The 19,188-nt window shown below is 44.3% G+C and overlaps 1 protein-coding gene across 2 annotated transcripts in view; it reads left to right on the top strand.

The window, feature by feature from the left end:
• The window catches only part of cers5 (ceramide synthase 5), a 116,431-nt gene that overhangs the window by 42,866 nt on the left and 54,377 nt on the right, over nt 1-19,188 (top strand). Inside the window, exons 2-3 of one of the 2 annotated variants that reach the window (XM_068024773.1) lie at nt 7,643-7,748; nt 16,602-16,732. In XM_068024773.1, coding sequence (XP_067880874.1) covers nt 7,643-7,748; nt 16,602-16,732 — 237 coding nt within the window. The remainder of the gene's footprint in view (nt 1-7,642; nt 7,749-16,601; nt 16,733-19,188) is intronic. The other variant, XM_068024774.1, reaches the window with a different exon arrangement.

Genomic DNA, 19,188 nt, shown 5'->3' with positions numbered 1-19,188 from the left:
CCTTGCAATAAAGGATAATATGCCGTTTGCATTCCTAACATACAAGCACAGCAAGCAATTAATAGAATGCGCTGCTTTTGATTTAAAATGTACAACTTTTTTAAATAAGCACATTCCTTTCATCCCCTTTCTCGTTCCCAAACTACCATTTAATTTTTTTCCAAAATTATACTTTTATTCATAAAAATCTTTTTAAAAAAGAAATACATTTCAAAACAGCTCCAAGTTGACATTCCAGAAAGTGCAAAGGAAATCCGTTTTTCTTCAATACAGGAGTGAGTTGCCTCATAACCCTTCCATTCCATTTTACAGCAAACCCATATTTTAGTGTATACAGCCCGAGGGGTTTCCCATGGATCCAGCCCCTCCGTTCACTATGCCAGGAGGACCTTACACAGTGGTCTTTCCCCATTGAGCCTTTGCTGCGGCTGCCCCAAGCTTTAGTGCGTCCCTCAGCACGTAGTCCTGGACCTTGGAATGTGCCAGTCTGCAACATTTGGTCGTGGACAACTCTTTGCGCTGGAAGACCAGCAAGTTTCAGGCAGATCAAAGAGCGTCTTTCAACGAATTGATGGTCTTCCAGCAGCAATTGATGATCATCTGTGTGTGTCCCTGGGAACAGCCTGTAGAGCACAGACTGCTGTGTTAGAGTTGCTTGGGATGAACCTCAACAAAAACCACTGCATCTCTTTCTACACCTGCTTTGCAAAGGCACATTTCAGAATGAGCTGGGCAACCGTCCCTTCCGCACCACAGCCACCTCGAGGGCAGCGTGCGGGAGGTAGCGAGATTCCAGGCATGCAGGAAGGATCGGACTGGGAGGGCTCTTCTCCCCACTAGCCAAGCTGCGTCTTGGTGCTAGTTTGAAAGTTCTGGTGATGAGGCATTCTGCCAAATGACTTTGGCAGTCTGCTCAGGGAACCATCCGACAGGATCCACCATCTCCTTATCCTGTCTGGCCTTGAGGACATTCTGTGCAGACCACTGCCTGATGGATTGGTGGTCAAAGGTGTTTTTCCACACAAACCTTTCCACAAAGGATAGGTAGTTTGGCATGGTCCAACTGGATGTAGCGTTCTGCAGCAATGTAGCCAGACCATCCTTCACAACACCGGGGACAGATGGAACCTCAGCACGTAGTGACACTTGGTGTGTGCGTACTTGGGCTCTAAGTGCAGCTTGATGCAGCTGCACACCAAGGTAGTCATCAGGATGAGGGTGACGTTGGGTACATTTTTTTTTTTTTTTTTTTCCGCCTTTATCCAGAGGTTTGAACATCATGTCCCTCTGGACCTGGTCCATTTTGGATCTCCAGGTAAAAGGGAAAATGGCTCGGGTGACTGCCACGACGCAGGAGTGGGGTATGGGCCAGACCTGTGCCACATACAGCAACAATGTGAGCGCCTTGTACCTGATGACCAGGTTCTTCTCCACAATGGAGAGAGAACACTGCTCCCACATACTCGATTTATTGTGTACCATGGCTACTTGCTCCTTCCAGGTTTTGGCCCACACCCCGGCCCTTCTGAACCATATCCCCAGCACCTTCACGTAGTTCACCATCAGGTCAGACGGCACAAAGGATCTGTTGGCCCAGTTCCCAAAGAACGTGGCCTCGCTCTTGCCGCGATTTACTTTGGCTCCTGAGGCCGGTTCGAACTGGTCGCAGATGCTCATCAGTCTGTGAATGGACAGTGGATCTGAGCAGAAGACTGATGTCATCCATGTACAGGGAGGCTTTGACCTGAGTGTCTCTGCTGCCTGGGATTGTCACTCCTCTAATGCCTGTATCCTTCCTAATGGACTTTGCAAAAGGTTCAATACAGCAAACAAACCAGACTGGAGAGAGGACAGCCCTGTCTGACTCCAGATTTGACCGGGAAACTTTGATTCCCGCCCATTGATTGAGACTGCATTACCGATGTTTGTGTAGAGCAGTTTGATGCAATATCTGTTGGTTAGAGTTGCTCATGCACGCTTCAGGTCCAAAATAAATTTTGCCTGTAAAGTTGCTGAATGTGTGGGCTAATAGCACAATGAGGGTGACCAGGCAACCAGAACCTGGGTGAACAGGGCAATCCACCAGGGTCTCATTAACCAATGAGATTTAACAATTGGGAAATAAACTATGCATGGGCTGAGAAGGAGGGTAAAATTGATGTCAAATCTGGTACACAAAGGGAAATGGAGAGGGTAAACAATGACAAAGGAAAAGTAAGAAAATAGATTACATTTAAAATTTGAGGGTTTTTTTTTTAAGTTCTCTCTGGAGAAAATTCTAAACTTCCAGTTTAGAAAGCATACTCAAAAGTGCTGTTGGGGCAATAAAACTTAAACCCACGCAAGTGCATATGCAAGGATGGCTGGGTATTGCTTAATAATTAGCTATCTCTGGACAGTCGTTTAGTTACATTGGCTTGTTTGTGGTATTCCAAATATTGGCATTTGTAATTATGAAGATTATGGTATGGGCTACAAAATAAGTACTAGAAAATTTCAATGTATGTGGAAGCAAAGGAAACATAATTTTTAAGCTACCATCTTTAAATGGAATAGACTGTAATAAAGTTAATTGCCCTCATCTGTGTGTGTCACTTTCACTTTTTTAACATCTTAAGCATAGGTGAGTGGCTTGTATCCTATAATGGGGATTATTGCCATACAAGAAGCTGATTTATTGAAGAGCAGTGAATTTTGGAAACCACTTGTAACCAAGTTAACCCCCCCACCCCTTGCACATCCTCCTGTGAAGCTGATCCTTGCCCTCCAGCAGCTCAACCCTGCCGACAGGTGTTTTCCACACTGAAACTGGCATTTGTGATGCAGCATCGTGTAATGTGTGTGAACCTGTGCTTTTCCTGTGGGAAATTGTTCTTCAGGTTCTGACACTGCCTTATCCCAGCAAATCCTACATGTTTAGACAACTCTATTTATTTTATTGCTTATTCTCTTTTTCTTAACAATGGGTCACAGAGGAATGATGGATGTTTTGGTGGGCACCAACCAGCCACCCTTCAATAATGCCTCACTGAAGTAGCTATTCCACTAGAATAGCATCACTGTCTGATCATCATCTCGCCTGGCATGCACACATGGCAGCAGGAGTCACTAGACTGTTTTGAAATAGCTCTGCAACTCTTCCTGTTTCTAATGCACAAATCCTGCAAATTAATTTGAAATGGAATCAAAGAGCAGAGGGACCTTTTGATGTACAGCTACACAGGTCATTTAAAGGTGGCAACAGTAGATCAGGCCATAATAAGACAAACCAAATCTCTGGATCTGTATCTAGAATGTACGAACAAAGATGTAATGTTGAACTTGTTCAAGACCTTGGTCAGACTACAGCTGGAGTATTGGGTGTAGTTTGAGAAATTGAAGTTGGGGCTTTTATCACGAGAGCTGCGATGGTTGAGGGGTGACTTGGTAGAGGCCTTTTGATTGAGGATATGGTTTGCTCTGCTGGTCAGTGAGATAATTATGGAACAATTGGTGGTTTTGTGGCATCACCTCTGGTTTTAACAAAATAGGAGGGCACAAATTTAAGATGAGTTAAAGGAGAGGTTAGAAAAATGTCTTTACATAGTGGATTGTTAGAATGTGGAATTCTCTGCTGCAACCCATTGTTGAAAGCAAAGTTCATTAATTATTTTAAAAGGGAATTGGGTGATTTGAAGAAAAAAAAAAGTGCAATCTGCTTTTAATTTACTTTTTTTTTTTAAAGCACTGAATTCCCACTTTCCTATTGGGGAAATTCACCATTTTGTAGTGCAAAAACAACTTTGAATTTCTTGGAGCAGACAGTATTAAAGGGTATGGGGAGTGAGCGGGAGAGTTGAGATTAGACTAGGTGGCTTGGAGGGAAAACGTGGATGCAGAGTTGATGGGACAATGAATTGTTTTGTGCTGTAACATTTTGTGATTGTACTTTGAAGTAAACTTTAAAAATTAGTTTCCCAAAGAGAAATCCTATTTGTTTTGGATGGAGTGTGAAAAAAGTCAACTAAAACAATGAAGATGAGCCGTAAAGTGCTTTTACCTTCATGCTTGAACTTTGTCCAGCATTGGGAGAGTGATTTGACCACCACCACTGGCCCATTACTTGCATCTCTGAACTAGGGGCGGCGCAGTGGTTAGCACCGCAGCCTCACAGCTCCAGCGACCCGGGTTTAATTCTGGGTACTGCCTGTGTCTGTGTGGGTTTCCTCCGGGTGCTCCGGTTTCCTCCCACAGCCAAAAGACTTGCAGGTTGATGGGTAAATTAGCAATTATAAATTGCCCCTAGTATAGGTAGGGGAATATAGGGACAGGTGAGGATGTGGTAGGAATATGGGATTAGTGTAGGATTAGTATAAATGGGTGGTTAATGGTCGGCACAGACTCGGTGGGCCGAAGGGCTTGTTTCAGTGCTGTATCTCTAAATAAAATAATAAAAATAGGGACCCAGCTCCATACAGTGCCAAATTTTTATACATAGCCCCGCTTATAGCAAACACACAGGTCCTGCATCCCACATTTATGTTACTGAAACCAGCTCCTGTTGGCAAGAACAGAATTTTTTGGCCCATGTTAGATGCTGCTTTTATGTTGGGGGTATTTTGATTTCAGATTCCAGGGAACTGGCATCAGTGAGTTGGCTCCTGACTTTTTTTAAAAAAGCCAGCTTCCTTGCTGGAATAATGTGGGGAGAAACAAAACTGGGGGCTATAAATCTAATATAGTTGCTAACAAATCCAGAGTGAGGACAATGTGGAACTCACTGCCACAAGTAGTTGAAGTGAATAGCATAAGATCCATTTAAGGGGAATCTAGATAAGCACATGAGGGGGGGAAAAAGGAATAGCAGGATCTGTTGGTGAGGTTAGATGAAGTAGGATAGGAGGAGGCTCATTTGGTGCATGGACCTGTTGGGCCGAATGGCCTGTTTGTGAGCTATGAATTCTAGAGTGTAGCCAATGTTGGAGAGACCAGGTTTTCCCTTTTTTTTTTTTACTGGGTTTACTTGTGCAATATAAAAGTGCTTTTTGTTGCCAATAGCAAATAGTGCCCACTCCCTGCATTCAAGCTGTGATTCTTTGGCTTCTGAATATGAAGAGATTGCTACGGTGTTCAGTTTGAACACACACACACTCAAATCTGGATCTGTTGAAAAGATCACTGCAAAACAATGCTCTATCAAGGATTCAGGCGTCAGATTGTTGGAACAACTTGCTGCAAAAACTCTGTTGCTGTTTTAGCCACTGATGAGCTTCTTTAAGCTAATTCCTATTTTTCTTTTTAAATAAAAGAACTTGAAGCAATTGTTGCAATGATGTAACTGTCACCAGTTGCACACCCCTCCTGTAGTGCAGAGTTTTGAGAGGCAGGTTATTGCAGAGATATTGCCACGCTGTCTGTCTTATGCTCTGAAGTTGAATAACATTGAATTTTTTAAAAAGTCTGTTTTATAAGCATGTAGAGCTAACAAAGCTTCCTAGCTTCAGTTGGTAAACAGCCTGCATTTATATAGCACATTTTTAAATATAGTAAAATGCCCAGAGGAGCTTTACCAAACAAAATGTGACATTGTGCCACATCAGGTGATATTTGACAGGTGACCCAAAGGTTTGGTCAAAGATGGGTTTTAAGATGCATCTTGTAGGAGGAAAGAGGGGTTTAGGGAGGGAAAGCTAGTATTTAGCTGAGATATACAAATTTAAAAGCTTCCAGGTTTGATTCCCAGTGTTTTCTGCACCAACTGGGTATAGTGGGGCATTCCCCTGGGTGAGGGAGGGGAGAATCAGTCATGATCCCCACTCCTCCTGTCCAATCCAAAGCTCTGCTGCCCCTGTCTTAACTCTCCAAGTCACGTTCACCCATCAACCCTGTACTCGCTGACCTACATTTGGCTTCTGGTCAAGCAACATCTTGATTTTAAAATTCTCATCCTTGTTTTTCAAATCCCTCCATGGTCCTGCTCGTCCCCATCTCTAATCTTCTCCCCTCAACCCTCAGATATCTGTGCTCCTCTAATTCTGGCCTCTTGTATATCCCTGATTTTAATTGCTCCACCATTGGTAGCTGCACCTTCAGTTGCCTAGGTCCCAAGCTCTGGAATACCCTCCCTAAACCCCTCCACCCTGCTTTCCTCCTTTTTTAAGACGCTCCTTAAAGCCTACCGGTTTGACCAAGCTTTTGGTCACCTGACCTAAGATCTCCTTTTGTGGCTTAGTGTCATACTTTGTTTTATAATGCTCCTCTGGAGCACCTTGGGACATTTTATCACGTTTAAAGGCACTGTATAAACACAAGTCGTCATTGCTGCCGCTATCCGTTGACTGGAAAGTGCAGATGCGGATCTTGGGTATAGAGAGAGCTGGAATGATCTATGGTGCCCTCAAGTTGTATAGTTTGCCAGTACTCGTTGTCTTACAGCAACATACAAATGGTTCTTTAGGCAAACCACTGGTTTGGCCTCAAATGGTGTGTGGTGCCCAGAATTAGACATAACACTTTAGGAAGGATGTGAAGGTTTTCGAGAGAGTGCCGAAACTATATAAGGGAAGGGTTCCAAGGAGGAGGAATTTCAATTACAAGATGGATTGGAGAAGCTGGGACTGTTCACCTATCAAATCTCCTCTTCTCTTCTGTCAGAAGTGCTCAAAATCATGGGTCTAGACAGAGTAGATAAGAGAGAAACTGTTACTGTTGGCAGAAGGGTCACGAACCACAGGACACGTAGATTTAAAGTGATTTTGGTTCTTTTGCCAAAGGCAACACAAGAAAAAATGTTTCTGCAGCGAATGATTTGGATCTGGAATGCACTGCCTCAGTGTTCTCAGTGTGGTCTGTGAGAATCCTCCAGGTGGTCCAGGGACTGGTCCAAAATGCAAGTCACTGACTCGCAACGCCACGGCAGAGGCCATACGAGTGAACGGGCCAGAACCTTCATTCCCATTACTTGTGTGACGTCTGTCAACTACACTGGCTCTCGTGAGCACGGCATGAGTCGTCATAAGCATGAGCAACAACAATGTAGTTTTATAAGCGAGGTTTATGTTCCAGTTACAACATACAACTGTGAGTTCAGATTTTCAACACTAGTGTGGCTGAAAACGGGAGGAACCAGCTCCACATGAGACTGAATCTCTCCAGCTTAGAACCAGACATAGCCTCATTGCTGCTGCTTCTAATGAGATACCATTCTTCCCATTAATTCTGATGGAGTTTGTTTTTGCGGTGGCAACCTAAAGTGAGTGGGGTAGGACGGGTAGGTGCCGTCTGAGTGGTCTGCAGGTAAGAAGGTTTGAGAACCACTGCACTACCTAAGTGTGGTGGCTGCAGATACAATCGTGGCTTTCAAAGGGGAATTGGATAAGTGCCCAAAAAGAAATAAGTTGCAGGGCTACTGCGAAAGGGCCGGGGGAGTGGGGCTAGCTGCGATCACTCTCTCTCTCTCTTGCAAAGAGCCAGCATGCGCACAATGGGCTGAATGGCTGCTGCCTTCTCTATAACCATTCTATGATTCATGACACTCAGCATGTTTTTAATCTGGAAACAATCTAAGAATTCTCAGGAGAGATGCTGCACCTTTTGTAGCTTTAAATCATGTCCACAATTCATATAGTTTGGAGTGCAACTCGTTTTGTTTTTTTTTCAACAGGTTTATTGCCAAACCATGTGCCCTGAGCCTTAGAATTCAAGCAAATGGACCACGCAGAGCACAGCCCAACGCTATTCTAGAAAAAGTCTTTACGTCAATTACTAAGGTGAGTGCTGTTGGAGGAGATTTCACTGGTTTTTATTTTACAGAAAACAACTGTTTTTATATAGCTAGAACTCCCTTATGTTGTATTTTTTTCTCCCCCAATCCTTGCCTTTCTTGTACCACACCCCAGCTCCCTGGCTGAATGATTACAGCAGAGATCTGTTCCCAGGCCTCTGCCGATCACCCTCTTGACCCGGCTCCTAGTAGCTCAGAACAGCTGTGGTGACTTCCTGCTCTGTTTCTTGCACCTGTCATCTGTCTTTCCCCCTTCAGAGTGGGATTTGTGGCTTCGACAGCACAAGGAAAAAGTGGTCCTGAGCCAAAAGAGGAGATATTGGTGGGTGTCTCCAAAAGCATGGTCAAAGTGATAGGTTTTATGGATGTCCTTCTTAAAGGAAAGGTGGGAACGGTTTAGGGAAGGAATTACTGAAGGTGGGACTCGGGCTACGCTGCCTCAATAGTACAGCAGGGTGGTGGGGGGAGGAATGTACAAATGGCTGGTGTCGGGAATGAAGAGTTTGGGGGAGGTTAGGGGTTTTGAAGGGCATGGCCGTGAAGGGATTTAAACATGAGATTGAGAAATCTGGGCGATTGGTATCCAATGTAGGTCAGCATGCTGCTATTGTGTGTGTATTGATTGATTGATTTAATCTGCCAGCGGGTGAGCCTGCTCGCTAATCAGTGCAGCAGTTACCCTTTTGCATCTTGTTTATAAGTTTTAATACTTTCAACAGTGTTCTGTTGTGCAGCGTTCATTTCAATTTGAAAGGTCTATGACCTTTTTTCCCAGAAGCTCATCTCGTGAAATTGAGATATCAGTCTAACCTTTTTTCAAGCTGCACTAATTCAACTGTGATGATTTAGGGGGAATTTTGACTTGGAGGCGTTCAGTTATAATCCCACAGATAGTAGCTTCGCACCATTGGCTCCTCAGCCAAGCACATAAACCAAATGTCTGAACCTGCGGTTCCTCTCATACTGAGCAGGATTCTATGGTCTCGACAGCAGAGGCTCCATGGTAACCCATAGAGTATATTCATGATTGGCAACCTTGCTTTTAAAAAAAAAAAGAACCAAAGAGATAGAGAAAGAAAAATGTCTGACAAAGCTGCAAAAGTTCAGGCCTTCTGAAAATGACATCAAAAGTTGGGATTGTGCTGTTGGCATGCCAGAGCTCTGGGCAGGTGGTGCCACTCCCCAGACAGCAATCATGTATCTGTAGTACATATGGTGAAAGTGCCAGTACTGATTTTCTATTCTACCTAGAATCATAGAACAATACAGCATAGGAGGTGGCCATTCGGCCCATTGTGCTTATGCCTATAGCACATTTTTATGTAAACGCGTGGCATTTTTATTAAAAGTTTAATAATTTCCCAAAATTGCAATAACTCCAAACACTAATGGGAAGAAAGAACTTTAATTTATACAGCACTTTACACATCCTCAGGACATCTCAAAAGTGCTTTTCCAACCAATGGATTGCTTTTGAAGTGCAGTCACTTTTGTGGAGGCAAATGCAGTAGCCAAATTTGTGCTCTGTGAATGACTAGATAATCTGTTTTGGTGTTAATTTGAGGGATAATGTGGGCAAGGATACCAGGAAAGCACTCTGCAGCTCTTCAGATGGTGTCATGTGATCTCTGATCCACTCAAGCAGGTTGATTTATACCTTGGTTTGAAATCTAATCTAAAGGGCAACACCTCAAGCAATCCAATGCTCTTTCAGTATTTCACAGAAGTGTCACCCTAGATTACAGGCTTGCATCCATAGTGGGGCGTGAACCCATATTCTCCTGACTCTTAAGTGACAGGACTGCACTAAGCTGACCCCAAGAAGCAACGAGAAAGGAAATGATTATATGAAACCTCACTACTGGCAATAACCATACCTTGATGATCTCACTATAACTGCAATGACACAGTATCTATGCATTGCAGTTACTATGAGCTACACAAAGCAAGTCTTGAAATGCAGCATTAAAAGCCAACTGGCATGCAGGAGTAATATGCTGCTGGTGAAATAGCTTCATTAGGAAAGGAACTGGAGGATATGTAAGGACCCCAAACCCCTCATTCCTGACTCTGAGGGACATCATTTTCTAATAGAAAATAAAAACAGAAAATGCTGGGCGGCGCAGTGGTTAGCACCGCAGCCTCACAGCTCCAGCGACCCGGGTTCAATTCTGGGTACTGCCTGTGTGGAGTTTGCAAGTTCTCCCTGTGTCTGCGTGGGTTTCCTCCGGGTGCTCCGGTTTCCTCCCACATGCCAAAGACTTGCAGGTTGATAGGTAAATTGGCCATTATAAATTGCCCCTAGTGTAGGTAGGTGGTAGGGAAATATAGGGACAGGTGGGGATGTGGTAGGAATATGGAATTAATGTAGGATTAGTATAAATAGGTGGTTGATGGTCGGCACAGACTCGGTGGGCCGAAGGGCCTGTTTCAGTGCTGTATAACTAAACTAAACTCAGCAGGTCTGGCAGCATCTGTGGAGGGAGGTAGAAACTGAGTTAATGGACTGAATTTTACACCCCCCCCCCCCCCCCCCCCCCCCCCCAAATTCGACCACTCTTGCCTCCACTGGGGCCTGACCGATTTTTCTCCCTGGCATGGCAACCACAACTTTGTTCCAGGCTCCCTGACATCTTTTCACACTATGCTGTAGTCCCAGCAGTGGCCACCGCTCCTGGTGGTGCTGCTGGGACTGAGCTGCCAGCCTGCTGATTGGCCAGCAGCTCAATTAGGTGGGACTTCCTACCTCAAGTGGGTGGAAGTCCCACCTCAGCAGTTAAAGCCCGGGGGCCCACAAAATATGGGTTTGATCCAGAGGCTAGGCAGAAGCGGGTTGCGGGTTCATCACCAACTTTTCAGTCAGTGGCCGGCTCCCATCTGCCTAGGGTAAAATCTCAGCCAATGTTTTAGGTCTGTGGCCTTTCATCAGAATTGATAAAAGTTAGAAATGTAATAGGTTTCAAGTAGGTCAAATGGGGAAGTGTGGAAACAGCACAACAGGGAAGGTCTCTGATGGGGCGGAGGACGGGAGACATTAAATGACACAAGAGTTGCTGGTGCAGAGCCAGAGGGAGTGGTAATTGGACAAGTAAAGAAATGAAATGCCTCCAGAGGAGGTGTGAATGGCAGAATAATGAACTGCTACTATTTGCATGTTTCAGTCCAAGTCTTGTTTTTGCTTTCAAATAAAAGGAATCAAAATGGGGCAGAGTTTACGGTCTGAAATTGTTGAACTCTGTGTCCAGAAGGCTGTAAAGTGCCTAATCGAAAGATGAGGTGCTGTTGCTAGAGCTTGCATTGGAATACTGCAGTAGGCCGAGGGCAGGGAGGTCAGTGTGAGAGCAAGGTGAAGAATTAAAATGGCAGGTCACCAGAAGCTCTGAGTCGCACTTGTGGACTGAATGGAGGTGTTCCGCAAAGCGGTCACCAAATCTGCGTTTTGTCTCTTTACTATAGAGAAGACTGCACTGTGAGCAGCAAATACAATATCCTAGATTGAAAGAAGTACATGTAAATGGCTGATTCACAAATTTCTTGTCTTGCAGTTAAGTATCTACATATTGCAAAGATTAACTGAGCCTGAAATCTCTTTTTTTTTTAAATGGGCACGTAACTTTGATAAAATGAGGGACTTCAGTACAGCTCTCATGACTGATCCTGTAGATTGATCAGGTTATTTTGAAAATGCAGGTTGACTAATACATTGCTTCCGTTATTGTGATGTATGGAACCTCTTGTGCCTTGACAAATGGTCAATATCCCAAATTTAAATTTAATGTGTATTCCAGAGTACTTTTATGCGAATGGCTGCTGGTAAGTGTAATATCCAAGGGTATTCACTATTTAGGAAGGACAGGCAAAAAGGGAAAGGAGGTGGAATAGCATTGTTAGTAAAAGAGGAAATCAATACAATAGCGAGGAAAGATATTAGCTCAGAATCCTGATGTGGAATCAGTATGGGTGGAGCTAAGAAGCACCAAGGGACAGAAAATGGTGGGGGTTGTATATGGACCCTCAAACAGCAGTGGTGATGTAGAGGATAGCATTAAACAGGAAACTAGAGACGCATGCAATAAGGGTGCAACTGTAATTATGGGTGATTTTAATCTAAATTATATTTTGAGAAAAATTATTCATGTAGAATCTGTTTGAGACTTTCTGGATGACTTCTCGATCAAACCAATTTATTGTAGCTGTATCGTCTGGGTGGGAGGGGAGTAAGGAGGAAGAGCAAAGAAAAGTTCTCTTTAAATTGAATTGAAATCTTGGGATCTTCAGAAAGTGGCACAGCATTTGAAATTGTTCCCAAAAGTCCTTTTTCTTTCATGAAAATTTAAAAAGCCAATTGTGTGTCTCTGCTTTATAGTTCAGTGGGGATTTCCTGTTTTTATTTGATATTTTGGCAATATAAACCCTGACCCTAAGCTCATCAAACAGACTGATCTTGCTTTTAGTTTAGTGCTTTGCAATTTCATCATGTAGAATTGGAAGGAGGCCATTTGGCCCCTCCTGTCTGTGCCTGCTCTTTGCTGGATAAATCCAAAACTAATTGCATTACCTCAACCTCTGCTTGCAGCCCTGTAACTTCCTCCTGCTCCATTTTTTTTTTTCAACAATAATTTGAATTTGTACAGAACCTTATGACCTAAAGAAATGTCCCAAACTGCTTCACGGAGGTATAATCAGACAAATGGGCACTGAGCCAAAGAGAAAGATATCATGAGGGGCGACCACAAGGTTGGTTAGAGGTGAGTTTTAAGAGGCGATGGAGGTAGAGAGGCAGAGAAGTGTAGGAAGAATTCCAGAGTGCAAGGCCTAGGCATGTCTGCCAATGGTGGTGTGAAAGAAGAGAGGAATTCTGGAGAGGCCAGAGTTGAGGAATAGTTTGAAGAGGATGGTTGGAGTTGGGAAGGAGCAAAGCCATGGTTAGACTTGAATATGAAGAATAGAATTTTCAATTTTGAGGCTTTGGGACTGGAAGCCAATGGAAAGGAAGAACTCTCATTTTTATGCCCCAAGCACTTGACAGCCAATGAAGTACTTTTGAATTGTTGTCACTGTTGTAATGTAGGAAATGTAGCTGATGGTTTGGGCACAGCAAGATCCCACAAACTGCAAGGCAATTGCATCTAATCTGAAATACAGCCCCCTCAGTGCAGCGCTCCCTTATACTGCATTGACGTGATAGCCTAGATTATGTGATTGAGTCTCTGGAATGGAATGTGAACCCACAGCCGTCTGACTTGGAGGTGAGCATGCTAAGAATGACCTCCATTTTTAGTCAGCAAGGGAGTGATGGGTTCGTGGGAATTGCTGGCCATATCCTATGCTGCACCTGAGTTTTGGATGAACTGTTTCCTGCCCTTTTGCTGTTCCAGCCTAGTATGTCTCTGTTGTCTCACTGCTACCAGAAATAATCTCACTCAGTTAAAGGGGCTCTTCTCCTGCACCTTCTGGCTGCATTATTAAATAAGTCCCTGCCTATAACAGTGCATGGTGTTCATCAAGTTATTGAATGGAGTGTTGCAGAAGCCTACAATGTAACTGAATTAGGATCGCATGTACATTAATTCTCTCCTTGCTGCCAAAGTGCACTGCAGTTCTGCTTGTGCTGTTTTACTCTTTGCCATGGCCTCCATCCTCCCTCATTTCCCTCCTCCTCCCATGCTGAAATTTGAATATAGTAGACTATTCTCCATAATTAACATTCAGAGAAGTTCATGATTGACAGAGCTTTGGCATTTGACAAATGGAACTGGGTGAGATTTGTAATAAAACTCTAGTGGGGATTGTTCCATTTTACTTTCAGGGGAATTTTTTTTAATTTCCAAAATATACTTTATTCATAAAAATCTGTTTTTAAAAAAAAAAAAAAATTACCAAACCGTTTCAAACAGCACCAAGTCAAAAATTACAAACCGTGCAAGGGTGATCAGTTTCCTTCAATACAATCATGAGTTGCCTCACAACCCTTCCATTTCATTTGTCATGCCATATACATTTTTACATTTTACAGCAAATGAAAATTTTCCCGATACAGTTTGAGGGGTTTCCCATGGATCCAGCCCCTCACCTCAGTTCAGCTTGGGGGGACCTTACACTGTGGTCTTCCCCCATTGAGCCTTTGCTGCGGCTGCCCCAAGCTTTAGTGCGTCCCTCAACACGTAGTCCTGGACCTTGGAATGTGCCAGTCTGCAACATTCGGTGGTGGACAACTCTTTGCGCTGGAAGACCAGCAAGTTTCGGGCAGACCAAAGGGCGTCTTTCACCGAATTGATAGTCCTCCAGCAGCAGATGATGTTTATCTTGGTGTGCGCCCCTGGTAACAGCCCGTAGAGCACAGACTCCTGTGTTACGGAGCTGCTTTTTTTTTTTTTTAGAGATACAGCACTAAAACAGGCCCTTCGGCCCACCGAGTCTGTGCCGACTAACAACCACCCATTTATACTAACCCTACAGTAATCCCATATTCCCTACCACCTACCTACACTAGGGGCAATTTACAACGGCCAATTTACCTATCATCTGCAAGTCTTTGGCTGTGGAAGGAAACCCACTCGGTCACAGGGAGAACTTGCAAACTCCGCACAGGCAGTACCCAGAATTGAACCCGGGTCCCTGGAGCTGTGAGGCTGTGGTGCTAACCACTGTGCCGCCCCTGTGCTTGGGATGAACCTCGACAAAAACCACTGCATCTCTTTCCACACCTGCTTTGCAAAGACACATTCCAGAAGGAGGAGGGCAACCGTCTCTTTCCCACCACAGCCACCCCGAGGGCATTGTGCGGAGGGGGTGAGACTTTGGTTGTGCAGGAAGGACCTGACGGGGAGGGCTCTTCTCACCACCAGCCAAGCTACATCTTGGTGCATGTTTGAAAGTTCTGGTGATGAGGCATTCCGCCAAATGACTTTGGTAGTCTGCTCGGGGATCCACCGTCTGCTTTTCTCACAGGGCCTTGAGGACATTCCGTGCAGACCACTGCCTGATGGATCGGTGGTCAAAGGTGTTTTTCCGCAGAAACTGCTCCACGAAGGATAGGTGGTACGGCACAGTCCAACTGCATGGAGCTTTCTGCTGCAATGTGACCAGGCCCATCCTTTGCAACACCGAGGACAGATAGAACCTCAGCACGTAGTGACACTTGGAGTTTGCGTACTGGGAATCTACACACAGCTTGATGCAGCCGCACATGAAGGTAGTCATCAGGATGAGGGTGACGTTGGGTACATTTTTCCCGCCCTTAGCCAGAGGTGTGAACATAGTGTCCCTCCGGACCCGGTCCATTTTAGATCCCCAGATGAAGCGGAAAATGGCTCGGGTGACCGCCACAGTGCAGGAGTGGGGTATGGGCCAGACCTGCGCCACGTAAAGCAACAACGTGAGCGCCTCGCACCTGATGACTAGGTTCTTACCCACAATGGAGAGAGATCGCTGCTCCCACATGCTCAACTTGTGTTGTACCTTGGCTACTTGCTCCTCCCAGGTTTTGGTGCACGCCCCGGCCCTTCTGAACCATATCCCCAGCACCTTCAGGTAGTCTGACCTGACGGTGAAGGGGACAAAGGATCGGTCAGCCCAGTTCCCAAAGAACATGGCCTCGCTCTTGCCGTGGTTAAGTTCGAACTGGTCGCAGATGCTCATCAGTCTGCGAACGGACAGCGGATCCGAGCAGAAGACGGCGACGTCATCCATGTACAGGGAGGTTTTAACCTGAGTGCCTCCACTGCCTGGGATTGTCACCCCTCTTATACTCGCATCCTTCCTAATAGACTCAGCAAAGGGTTCAATACAGCAAACAAACAAGACCGGGGAGAGAGGGCAGCCCCGTCTGACTCCAGATTGGATTGGGAAAATTTCCGATTCCCACCCATTGATTGAGACTGCGCTACTGATGTTTGTGTAGAGCAGTTTGATCCAATTGCAGATTCCCTCCCCAAACCCCATTTTGGAAAGCACGCCCATCATGTAGGTCTGTGATATCCTGTCAAAAGCCTCCTCCTGGTCCAGGCTGATGAGGCAGGTGTCCACCCTCCTGTCCCATACATAGGCGATCATATCCCTGAGTAGCGCGAGACTATCGGAGATCTTCCTGCTGGGTACAGTAAAGGCCTGATCAGGGTGGATCATCAACTCCAGAGCAGACTTGACTCAACTGGCTATGACTGAGTGAGATTTGTAATAAAACTCTAGTGGGGATTGTTCCATTGTACTTTCAGGGGAATGGATGGCAACCGCTCACCCTGTGCTGCTATAATCATACATAATATGCACAGCCTGCGAGTTCCTCTGAGATCAGTTACCTTTTAGGTAACAATGCCGAGTATTTTTTCTACTAGATTTTTTTTTTTTCCCCCCTTCTCTTGAAGGTCGATTCTCAGTCATTTGTTATTTCAAAAGGCAATTGTGGGGCTGCAAATTGACACAGGTCAACCAGGTGGATCACAATACATAATGGATTTCTGTTTTGACCCATTCGGGGGGTGGGTGTGTGTGTGTATGTGTGATGAAGCTCACTGGGCTAGTAATCTGCAGTCTTTGAATCCTTCAGGTACTTCAGCTGGATTTGAGCATTTAAGTTTTTAAGAAAGATAAAATCTGTGCTTTTTTTTCTTTAAAAGCTGAGGGATGGTGGTGTTCAGGAAAGAAACTTTATTCCACGCTCTTCTATGCCCCCCCAGCCACATTTGTCAGCCTCACATTTTATTTGTTGTCCTCCTCTCCCTTTTATTTTCCCCCCCAACTCCCCACACACGTCAGTTGTTGCTGGAGTTGTTTCTGGAAACCATAAATGCAAGTTAATAATCAATTCTCTTTTTTTTTTTTTTCCCCTTCTGATCAGTCTCCTGATGAGAAAAGACTCGATGGCCTGTCAAAACAGCTTGACTGGGATGTCCGCAAAATTCAGCGCTGGTTTCGACATCGAAGAAACCAAGATAAACCCAGCACCCTCACAAAATTCTGTGAGAGCATGTACGCCTTTTTTTTTTAAAACTGTTATTGTGTCTCTGATTATGCCTGATTAAAGTCAGTAAAGTCCTATTGTGCAAAATGCCTGGTCTAGTGGTATTGTAACTGCATCATCAGTTTATGGATAAGCAACTGTGCATTTCTAAAAGTGATCAGCTTTTTGGACAACTACAAAGCATAACCATTGTGCAAACTTTTTAGCCATCCTCATTTTTAAAAAAAATGAATGCGATCACATATTTGTACTAATTTGCACTTTCAACATTCATTAGGATGGGTGGGGAAATCTATACAATTTGTTGCTTGAGTTTCCTTCCCCATCCCCATCTGAAAGTAAGATTTTTTTTCTTTTGAGAAAGATAAAGGATCAATTGGAGGACAAAGATGTAAGTGAAAGTGTGTTCTTTAATTGGGATGGACTTTGCCCATAACTGGGGCTACTGGTTTACGATGACTGAATAAGTGAAAATTGATTTTTCATTACTTGGGATTTTGGGTTTGTTGCTGGAGTTTTGGAATCCTATTCCAGGTTCCACCACAAGAGCCATAATGACCAGGAATGAAAGAAAAGTGCAGTTCCTGGTTACCATAGTGTTTTGGCATTGGTCTTGCTTGGCATTTCAATGCTCCGAACACATTGCCAAACCTTTTAATATTCTCTTCAGTCTTCTGAATAGAAGAGAAAATGACACAAGTGGCATTGACCGCACCAGCAGCTGGGCAAGAATGGCTGCTGAGCACAGGTGGCAATGGCAGACAAGCCTAGGGCAGCGGCGGCAGAGCACGAGCGGCAATGGCTGAGTTTAGAGCAGCAGCGAAAAAGCACGAGTGGCAAAGGCGGCAGAGCATAGGCAGCAATGGCGGTCAAGCCTAGGGCAGCGGCGGCAGAGCATGAACGACAACAGTAGTACTATCAGCTTTTACAATTGGCTTTTGGTTTTCGGTGAAAATGAGTAATGACCACGCTCCTGCAAGACTTCCATAACCCACCAGCACCAAATTCTGCATGGCCCACTATATTTTTGCCTTTTTTTTTTTTTGCCCCCTGTTTTATCGTGTTAAGGGGTGCCTTTGCCCATATTTTATATAGTGAGAGTGACTATTGGAGCAATTTAATTCCTGCTGACCAATATTAGTAAGCATTGACTTTTTTTAGTTTAAAAATGATGACTAATAGTACAGCACAGGGGCCATTCGACATTGTCTGTGTTGGCTCTTTGAAAGAGCTATCCATTAGTCCCACTCTCCTGCTCTTGTCTCATAACCGTGCAAATTTTTCCCCTTCGAGTATATTTCCAATTCCTTTTTTTTAAAGTTACTACTGAATCTGCTTCCACCACTTTCAGGTAGTGCATTCCAGATCATCATCATTCGCGGTGTTTATTTAAAAAGAAATGTTTTCCTAATGTTGCCTCTGGCAGTTTTGCCAGTTACCTTTTTAAATCTGTGCCCTCTGATTACTGATCATCTTGCCAGTTGGAACAGTTTCTCCTTATTTACTCTTATCAAAGTCCTTCCTCATTTTCAGCACCTCTATCAAATCTCCCTTAACTGTCTCAACTCTAAGGGGGCTTCCAGCTTTTCTAGTCTCTCCACGTAACTGAAATCCCTGGTACCATTTTAGCTTTTTAACAGCCTTCTCAACTTGTCTTGCCATCTTGAAAGATTTGTGTATTTGAACCCCCAGGTCACTCTGTTCCTGAACCCCCTTGAAAATTTGTACCATTGAATTTACATTGCCTCCCCTCATTCTTCCTGTGAAATAAATCACTTCACACTTTTTTCTATGTTCACCAGTCTATGTCCTAAAGTTGTACAAGGAGGGAGACCAACAGTAGTGTAGCAGTGTTTACTACAGTGTGCCTCATTGGTCAGTGTAATAAAATAAACCCAGTAACTTTTGTGAAAAGCTCCACCTGTTTTTTTTTTTTTTTCCTTTTTTCAAAAAAAGTGACTTGCAGAAGCAGATTTGTCCTGAGTGTGTGTTTATTTTTTTAAAATGTGAATCTGGTGTAGTCTGTACACTTGTACCTCCCATTGCCTAGGTACAGACACAGTAGCAAAGAGTCTGGTCTTGTGGGAGGGAGAGGGAAACCAAGTACCACCAAGCTAATCTTAAACGATTCGTGGCTGGTTACGGACCAAGAAAGCAAGGAAGAGGCAGTGCAGCACCTTTTTCTTTTTTTGGAAAGTCTTCGGCTGCCATGAATGTTAGAGCCACAAACTGAATGATATTCCTGCATGTTCAGCAGTTTGATATTGTGGCGGCAAGTATAGTTTATGGAAATGGGTGTATAGTTGGTGTCTCTTGAACTTTGGTCAGCATTCTAGCTGTTCTGAAGTTTTATATTGGCGTCCATCGATTTAATGGCAGTGATATTGAGCTTTGGGGAACATAAATGTGGCAATTCTGATGTCTAAGGTAAAAGTCTCCAACTCTTGAGAAATACAGACTGGAA

The sequence above is a fragment of the Heterodontus francisci genome, chromosome X, assembly GCF_036365525.1.
Source record: "Heterodontus francisci isolate sHetFra1 chromosome X, sHetFra1.hap1, whole genome shotgun sequence".
Classification (NCBI taxonomy): Eukaryota; Metazoa; Chordata; class Chondrichthyes; order Heterodontiformes; family Heterodontidae; genus Heterodontus; species Heterodontus francisci.
The sequence above is the reverse complement of the archived record's forward strand: the minus strand, read 5'-3'. Positions and strand labels throughout refer to the sequence as shown.